General features: G+C 46.5%; 1 protein-coding gene across 1 annotated transcript in view; it reads right to left on the bottom strand.

Annotated features, from left to right (window-relative positions):
• Positions 1-6117: 6117 nt before the first annotated feature.
• Positions 6118-9817, bottom strand: part of FGF18 (fibroblast growth factor 18) — a 48264-nt gene continuing 44564 nt past the window's right edge. The window contains exon 4 of the mRNA XM_067305086.1: positions 6118-7075. Within this exon, the coding sequence (XP_067161187.1) occupies positions 6809-7075 (267 nt within the window). The 3' untranslated portion in view covers positions 6118-6808. The remainder of the gene's footprint in view (positions 7076-9817) is intronic.

Here is a 9817-nt window from a genome sequence, read left to right as displayed (position 1 = left end):
GGGCTGCCCTGGTCAGACTACAACTTTCCATAACTTTGCAACTAGGAACAGGTCCCACCCAAAACAAACACAGCCAGGTATTGCCAAAGCCTCCATCGGTCCAGAGCTCAGGGGTTGGCTTGTCTCAGTGGGTAACCACTGAATCTAGGAGTCTTTACGTCTGTTGAGATGATGGTCTTTGTCAAACCCTCTTGCAGGACAGCACCTCCTGCTCAGACTGTCCCTGCAGGGGAAACGCCGAAGTGGCCACTGCAAGCCAGCACTCGCTGGATTTGCACCTTGACACGGGTATTGCACACGACTGTTGGCTGCTGCAAAAGTCAGACTGCTTAAAAGGCCACAGGAGATAGGAAACGATGTTATGAATGTTTTCCTCTGGTTACGATTGCTGGAGAAGCCTCGTCTTTGGTACCTGTCAGCACAGCTGGGATCCATCCCCCAGGAAGAAAGGGATGGCAACAGAGGAGGAGCAGGAGAAACAGGTGAGAGACGAATAACCTGGGTCTGGTTTGGGATCTGGACCCCTTGCAGCAGGCTCCAGTAAAAGGCTGTGGCAGTCCTCACCCAGGGCCTGACTAGACACACTTGCAAGCAGAGTGAGGTGGCATTTTCTAAACTAACGGTACATTGCCTCAAAAGTAGAATTTTAGAGAGGGGTATCAAAGCTATTTGAAGATTTAAAAAAGAGTTTAAATGGAGAAATAGACAGGGAGACTTTTTAAACACCACATACTTCTTTTTATTTTCAAAATGAAGCTTTGGATTTCTCATTTTTCCCTTTAAAATTATCTAAATTTAAAGAAAACAATTAAATTGTTAAATAGGTTGAATTAAAAGTTTTGCACAAACCCAGACCTCTCCACCCTGTACTTTGCCTCACTTAAAAAAGAAAAGTTTCGGTTTGACCTGATTTTTCCTCCCTAATTTTTCAGCTCACACCGTTGGAAATAACAGAGTCTACGTAGGTTACATCATTCGTGAGGAATCTCCTCTCATCCGTCTCCAAATGAATAACAACAAACATTCAAAAAATAATTGAAGTTTTATATATATCCCTTGGCCATTCAGGTGGTATGGCTGGCACGAGACATAGGCACTTTAAACAGCTGTTGTGAATCTTAAGTATAAACTTCCACCCTTTGGCAATAAATCAGGAAATTATGCATAGGAATATACCTGCTTTCCCTTGCAGTAGACTAAAATCACAATGTTTAATACTTTGAGAGTGCCTGGGAGAGTGCAGCTTTCTTCCTGGGGGTCACCCAGGCTTAGTCCTTCCCTTTCTGGTACATCCAAGGGGCAGCCGAGCGAGACCGAGTGGGGTCTCGGCCGCGGCGAGCTGGACGGAGGGCTTTGCAGGGTGAATTTACACACAGCTACACGGCCACGCGCACACACCTCCTGGTTCTTCAAAGGCAGATATCTGGATTGTAGATCCATTCTGCTGCCCTAAAAAAGAACAGCCACTCCTGCTCCATGCACACAAACACTTTTTCACATATTACAACCTTATTTTTCAAAGGTATGTATGATAATATAGCATGTTCTTAAAGCCTAATTCACATATGCTTTGCATTATCCAAGCTATCCTCCCTACAGCTGACTCTATTTGCTTAGAGTCACATCTTCACTGGTGGACAGACTCTCCTGAATAAGAGAGGTTACTAGACCATCTTCTAAAGCTGAAGTTTTAATTCCTAGTTGAAGATCTAGCTCCACTAGTTTTGTGAAAGTACATGTGCCGGGAGAGGCAGCAAAACGGCTCTGCGAATCTAGGAAACCTGATGGGCATCCATGGAGCAAAACACTGCTTGTAGCCTGCAACACTCCTCCAGGCATGTGCCTGTCAAGCTTTGGTCACAGAGCTCATGTAGGTTAGGCAAACCAAAGCTAAGCTTACCTTTAGCAATATTTTTGTGAGCCAAAGTAAACAAGCCACTGCAAAGACCACAATGGTTCCAGCAGGAGAGGCGGCAGGGCTGAGCCGAGCTCAGGCCTTACTGCGCTCTCTGGGTTGCGCCCCCAAGTCCTGCTCTGCTGCTCTGTGGCTCCCTGCAGACACCCAGGTTCACTGGCACGAGAGCTATGGCCTTAATGCTACGAATCATGAATGCAAAAATGTGGTCTGATCAGGCTCTCGCTGAAGCATTAAGGCAGCATCCCTTCCACAGACTTCATCATTTTGGTCCTGATCTTTCTTACCCTGACTATAACCTACGTCACTGAGGTGCCATTTGTTGGAGAAGTGTGTCATCAGCTACGCTCCCAGAAACTAATATTAATTCTGGGTAAGTATCACAGACATTAGCTTATGAGAGGAGATTCAGTGGAAGGGACCGACTGCTCTGCATAGGTAGGTTACAGGATAATCTTGCGCTTGCAGAATGGCACAGCTAAAACTGCAAGTGAGTTCTTGGAAGAGACTTTCTCACTGCTTCAAATCTGCAAAAAGCTCATCTTTAAAGGTTAGTCTGTGGGCCAGTGTTATGTGAATGATACTGAGCTAAACAAGACTGCAAGTACAGCAGAAGAACACAAGCACAAATTCTAGTACTGTCAAGCCCCAGTGTAGGCAGGGACGTCTTTCATTCTCAAGGGAAGGGGTGATAAAAGCCAGCTGTTTACAATCGTGGCAAGTTAGGCTCACAGAGCCTGAGTGCAGCCCAGGTGCAGCAACCCCGCGGATTCAGAGATAAGTCTGCAATGGCAGCTGCATTTGCATCAACACTACAGGGGCAGAACAAAAATACTCTGTTGTTGAACAGGAAACACCGCACATGCTTTTGTCTGGGTAACCGAAAACTCCAGCTTTGGGAATGTAAACTTACCTGGCAGGCTGATCACCATCTGCTAAGAGCTTTTTTTTTTTATTATTATTATCTAAGAAAGGCCTCAGGTGAGTCAGAACGCACACCACACACCGGCCGGACGCTCACTGCCCTCGCAGTGAGAGACGCGTCCAAGCCAGGAGGCGATGAAGTTGGGAATGGGTTCCCTCGCTCGGTTCTGCCAATAGCTCTGTGGAAGGTGATGTTGAAATGGAAAAAGCTGACCCTAGTGCTGCATATACACTGCACTTCACCACAGCCTTCACCTTAGGTTGCGTCTGTCTAGACAGCAGTCCAAGACTGCCAGGCGTATTTTTATCCACATGCTTTCTCCCTTCGTTGCATCTCTGACAAGTTATTTTATGTACTACTACATGTCTAAGTGCAAAGTTCAGGTCTAGACTAGGATCCAGATTTTTGCAAAGCTCCTTCAGGGTTTCTGTTGGAGGGTCTGGCCTGGCTCAGCATAAAGACACGGGTCAGCGGCACGGATCAGATGCAGAGCCTGGCTGTGAGCTTTTGCTGCTGCTCCTTCACTGCCATGGAGAGCGTGATACCCATCATCTGAAAGGTCTCACTGAACAGCAGCCCAGTTTGTTCAACATGCTCAAGGTACCGAGTGGGAATTTCTCCAAGCCCACATAGGCTCCCCTCGGAGGTGGGCTCACATATCAAGAATGCCCAGGGGTCCTCAAGCGCTGGTGCCCAGATTCATGACAAAACCAACCACAGCATTATCAGAGCATGCCACTATCTGATCTCAGCTATAAAAACCTTACTATAAATCTAGCAGTATTTCTGAAACAGTAGCTACAACGTGCTATTATTAAATTCAATTAAGTAGTATGCTTGTTTAAAGCATGCCCACCCAGAGCTCCACACACATTAATGGCATCAGTTGCTTCAAGCAATTACCTAGTGTTACACCCCTCGCTATTGAGGTTATTTCCACAATAGTAATTAAATCCTCATTAACAATTTTCAATTATAAAGTAAATCAAATGTAATAGTCTACACAAGGAATCACACCTAAACACAGACAACCTTCTTCTCTATAAGCCTGAGGTCAACAGAGAAAGAAGGGTTCAACTCAGCTGTTGAAGACTGCTTGCAAACCTCTGGTCCAACCACTGACCATGGCCCATGGGCAGAAATTGCAAGTACCCAGCAGGCAGCAGACTAGGAGCATAAGGCTGAGTTGGTTATTGGGCACACAATTAATTTCCCCTGTTAATTAACTTCTAATTTCTTGAATGTCTCCTCCCCAGAATGCCCTATGGCCCTACATGAAGGTGCTCTGAACAGGGAACCTGCTGACTGAATTCTTCTGATCTTTTCTGCCGTTTTTGTCTTGTTCAATAAAGCATAAAGAGCAGTTGTTCATACACACATGCTCAGCATACACCGTCCTCAGCCAACCAATTGCTCCAAAGACACCTGACTCAGGTGAGCATTGTATCTTCTCACCACACTGACTTTTCATGGCCTGAGACATCTATCATCTGACACAAGTGTTAGGGACCTCTCCCACAGATTGCACCTCCTCTAATTCTCACCTGAAGGATGCCAAGCTGCCTTTGCCCAGGGGTTCTTCAGGACGGGGAGGAATTTGCCCCTGGTCACGCTCACCCCTGGGGAGATCCCTTCTGCCCAGCCCTTCTGCTGCGTTAACGCCTCCACCCCTTCTGATTTCCCTTACTGCAAACAAGTCCCGTCGGTCTGACAATGAAACCACCAGTGCCATGGGCCATGGCTGTGTTTCAAGGAGAAAAAAAAAAAAAAAATCCATAAATCCTTTCTTACTCTTGAAATCAATTGGGTTTCTCCTCTTCGAGGTACTAACACAAGCAAATCTACTGCCACTCCCAATTCCCCGGCCCCAACGCTCCTCTGAACTTCCCCCAAATCTCTGCCACATGAATCGATGCAAAGGCAGACCTGGCAAGCCTCTCCAGCCCCCACCAGCCAAGTCCTTCGCTGCACCGTCAGGCAGTGAGGTCCTCATCTCCAGTGCTGGCCCCAGATGGGTCCCGAGAACAGCTCCCCATATATTCCTGGTGAGACAGGCTTCTCAAGTGACCACCCGTGCTTAGCTGCAGGGCGAGATATCACCTGTACGGCTGTGGAGCTTTTCTATGAGCAACGTGGAGTGACCCTGCTTCACATTGTTCATTTTTCTCTAGGCTTGCGAGGTTTGGCGATTCTGTTCAGATAAGCATCCTCGAGTTTGCATGCTTATCTCAGCCATCTCCCAAATGGCTTTGATCTGCAGGATTTGGCTGGAGCTCTCAAAGTTATCTTGAGAAAGCTTGTTCTTGGGAGAGTCATTCTTCTGATTAACAAGAAAAAGCTTTCTTAGTGGCTTTGAGCATTTTTAGCCCTGGCTGGAATCAGGGAGCAGAGCAATGCATGCAAACAGCAAGAACAAAAAAGTTAGGAGAACTTCTTCTCAAAGCTGCTCTTGGGATCAATTGTCATTTCAGTCAAAATTTGAGGTCAATTCTTATTTCAACTGAGTTCTAACGTGGCATCTTTCTTCTTTTTTCCCACTCTCCATTTAAGTCTGTCTCAGCCTACGGCCAAGTAGGTCAGTATATGCGCTGTTGGTAAAGAAAGATTTACACTTTGTGTTTACATACTCCAAATTCTATGCAAAACATTTGCGATGAAAATTGGCTGTACTGATGAGGAAACCAAATCATAGAAAGGCTAGGAGAATTACTCATGGCAAGGAGGGAAGAAACTTTGTTTGGGGAGTTCTTTCAGTCTAGAGTAAGTTTTAAAAGATACAATATTAAATCACATTGACCTCACGTAAACAAATAGCCCCTCTCAAAAACTCTGGTGAAGGAAACAAGCTGTACATATGCACATGTTAATTGAGCCATATGCTAATTTTCCAGTTTACCTACTCCTTGGCCAAAGCTTTAGGAAATATTCATTAGACTGAGACGTGTCAAATTTAACTCCTGCTCTTGAAAAACTTCAGCCTGTATTTCCCCACTCTCAGCCCATCACCCCACATAAAAAGATTTGTTTCTTTTGGGAGCAATTAGGGAGAAGAAAGAAGATGGCATTGCGGAAAAGGAGGAATTACTGAGTTAGCAATGAAATTTGCTGTAGGGAAACTACTCCGAACACATCCTGTTGCCCTCAGCTAAAAGAGAAATGTTCATTAAAAAATACTATTCAGCAAGGGGAAAGAAGTGTGAACAGCAAAAAAAAAATGTACATGTGTTTTAAATAATTTTTTTAATTGTTGAGGCAGTAATACTTGGTTCATGGAACTGCAATATACAGAGAGGTGAAATAAATAGCTTATATATATATAATATATATAATATAGCTGGTTTTAAAATATTCCCTTATCATTGGTGTACTAGGTCATTTTGTAGTCACTTGAATGTATTTAGCAGCATTCTCCAGAACTGAGCATAATGCAGGATCACAGAGCCGTGACACCTTATGTCGTCAAAAAGGTTACAGAAGATCGATGCGTTGAGAACTCCACGGAAACTCAATCACTGCGGCACACACCATCTTGTCTCGGTCCAGCTTGCAGCAGACAATAAATAGATTACTGCAAAACTGGCAAGTTTCAGGGCAGGGTCTCAGTAACTTTGGGAAAGAACTTTGGTTTTCTTTGGTTTTATTTATTTATTTTTAATAATTACTTTTTCCTCTGGGGATATGCTTGAAAAGTTGTCCTTTCCAAAAAGAGAAATAAGCACCTGTGTGTCATCAACAACAAGAAGTCAATTTAAATAGAGCAGTTCATTTTGTTTTTCAAGTCACAATAAATCCCTAACAGCTTTTCCCCAGCGTTTGCCATCTAGTCTTTTATTAATTTTTTTATTTTTATTTTTTTTAAACACAATGTACAAAAATAGAGCTTCTTCCTTATTTTTAATGTAAAAATATTCCTCTGGTGCAGTTTTTTTTTTTGTGGTTTATTATTGTGACACTGTTTTTGTCTATTTTTAACTGGGGTTGGTGGGTCGTATTCTCTTAGTCCTCTTGGTGACTGTTGTGTACTTGAAAGGTTTCTGTATCTCCACTTGACCCTTTGGGTACCTCTTCATAAAATGTACATCTTGCTGGTTTTCCCGGGTCTTGGGCCCTTTTCGTGGCCTTCCTTTTTTGGTGAATCCAACATACCAGCCTGAATATTTTGCTGACATCAGTGCCGTGTAGTTGTTTTCTAGGACTTTTTCAATGAAGACACACTCCTTGCTGGTGCCATCAGGCTGAAAAAAGGGGAAAAAAAATCCATTATTCAAACGTAAACTCAAAAACCAAAACCCAACTTGGCATAAATACAATCATCACATTTGGACCTGTTTTTTGGTTTAAACATCTTAATAGGAGCAGAAAGAAATGTCAACTGAAATAGAAACGATAAGAAAAGTGTGAGAGCATCATTCAACTTTTTTTTCCATATACTCCTTTGAAAAATCTTTCTCTCCTCAGATAGATGAGCTCTGTTAGGTACCCAGCTCCTTCAACTGCAAGAAAAGCAAGATGTTTGGCTTTGCATTTTCTAATAGAAAGGAGGGTGAAGTGAATTTGTTCCAAGGAAGCATCATATTTGCAACGGAAGAAAAGTGATCAAAATCCCAAATGGGCAACAGCACTTCCACTTCTACTGCTCACTTCTGATATATTTTTCAAAAATACCTTTTGGCCTTGTGTGCATATCTCCAAATCCCTCTAAAACCACTACAAGCTTCAGCCTAAGCCCTTGGGGTGCTTTGGGAACGCTCTCCCTCAGTTTCCAAGGCACCACATAGGGGCCAGGCAAGTTAACGGTGCACGGGGAGCCGGGGACGAGCCGACTCATCCAGGCGATGGATGCGCGCTGGAAGCACCCATGGGTGCTAAGGACCTCGAATTTCCTGGCGAGTCCCTGGGACCGCGGAGGGCCCCGAACCCAGCCAGCTCTTTAGGAGCTGCGGCTGGAGGTGGTAACACAAGCACGAAAGATCCTAACTTTAAGCCTCTGCTTTTTCAGGGCTGTTTTTTGTTTCGAGGGGGTTTCGTTCCTGGTGGCAGAGGGGAAGTGATACTTCCCCTTTCCCCACCTTTCAACGCCGGCCTAAAAGCAGACACCCAAAGGACCTGGCTTAGGAAAACACGTCTCTGCATGACTCCGCTGCTCACGGAGGGAGCAGTCTCACGTGAACCCGTCTCCTCTGCTAGCGCTAGGGCCACGCACCGCCGAAGCGGCAGCACGCAGCTGTCCAGGCACTCGCGGGCTGGAGATTTTGGCAAAAAGCTGCAGCTGAAAGATCTGGACCTTTAACGAGACACGGAAGGGGACTCTGAACACGGCGCTCGGCCGAGATGCCGGGCTCTCACTTGTGCAGCGCAGGCAGCACTGGAGGGAGTTGCAGCATCACACAATAGCACGTCCAGGTCGCTCAGCGCAGGGGAAGCTCTTCTCGCCTCCAGCCTCCTGCCAGAAAACACGTTTTGTGCTTTAACTGCCGAGTTACCGGTCCCGCACCTAGAGCGTATCGCACGCTGAGTGCCTCCCCTCCGTGTACCGGGCCTCGGCTCTGCAAGTCAAGAGACGTTAAGGAGGAGACACGTGCTCATTTCGGCCCCTGGATACCGTCGCAGCGCTGGGCGCTTTACAGCGGTAAACACAACATGGAACATTATACAGGATTTAATCTAATGCTTAGCAAAGCCAAAGGAAGGATTTCCCTTGTAGCATCAGTCCAATCCAACTCCCGCTGAAGACAAACACGGGTTTTTTAAATGTACTGCAGGCCTATATTTACTTTTACTAGTAAACTCGCGCCCTCCCCGCACAAACGAAACAGTATCAGACCCTTTCAGTCCTCAGCCTTTTCACCCATCGTACGTCTGAGGGGAACGGAAAGGGACAGACAACCAAGCAGCAGGGTATTTGCAGCAAACCGTAGCGGCGGTGAGCGGCAGCGCTCGGAGCCAGGCCGGGCCAGGCACGGCGAAGCCAGCGCTCCTGCTCTTTTCTAAAAGCCTTTCTAAAAAGCCCTGCAAAATCACAGCAGAGCTTGGTGGGGTTCGAGAGCCCGCGCACGGGAACGGCGGGGCATGGCAGGGCGGGAGCACGGCAGAGCCGCCGGAGCTGGCTCCGGCTTCGCGGCACCTGCGATCCCCAAATCACTGTGGACGAGCTATGGAAGCGGCCGCGAGACAGGAACCGTCCGGCACAACAACGCAGGCTGGATTCACGCAGGCAACAAAGAGGAAAAGCTGCCTCATCCCCAGCCTCCGGAACCGGCCATCCCTCCCTGGTTTAATACTTCAGCAGACCTTCAACTCGATCAATGCGATAATATGTGACGTTAAGGCTACAGCCATCAGCGTGCTTTCCTGCCGAAGAGGTTGTTATTACACGCAGGTCTCATGAAGAAGGCAGGGGCAACAGCAGCAAGTCTGCAACAGCAAGACAGAGCGCTCACAACAGGCAAAGGATTTGAAAGAAGGTGCCGGGTTGCCTCCCTTCTCCACAAACATGCCGAATCCGGCGTCTGCGCACGGGGGCAAAGCCGTGCAACTGGCAAACTCCATCCCTGCTTCGGCACAAAGGTCCTGATTTTATCATCCACAACTTGAAGCTCACAAATGCCTTAATGAATGGCAGGACCGGGCAAAGCGGAGGGGTCTCGGTTCCTGGGGGGGTCATTCTCCGAGTCCTGGGTTTGATCAAAGCCACATGAGCGGAGAAGGGGGAAATCAGTTGACACCACAGGGTTCCACCAGGTTTCAATGCGAGGCCATAAAAACCGCCCCAGGTTTCTCAGGGCTCAGCCCACTACAAACCTTTCACCAATAAATGGAGAATTTTTAAACAATACCATGGCTGGGTTTCAAATCCACCCAAAACCAGGTGCTGATGAACCGACCAAATTTGTACTGCAGGGGTAGCAGGTAATTGGAACGGTCATTTCCCTCATACTTGCAGAAAGGTCCTGGATTTGAGCCACGAGCTTGTTGCT

This window comes from Apteryx mantelli, chromosome 14 (assembly GCF_036417845.1).
Source record: "Apteryx mantelli isolate bAptMan1 chromosome 14, bAptMan1.hap1, whole genome shotgun sequence".
Taxonomy (NCBI): Eukaryota; Metazoa; Chordata; class Aves; order Apterygiformes; family Apterygidae; genus Apteryx; species Apteryx mantelli.
This window is presented reverse-complemented; position numbering and strand designations above follow the sequence as displayed.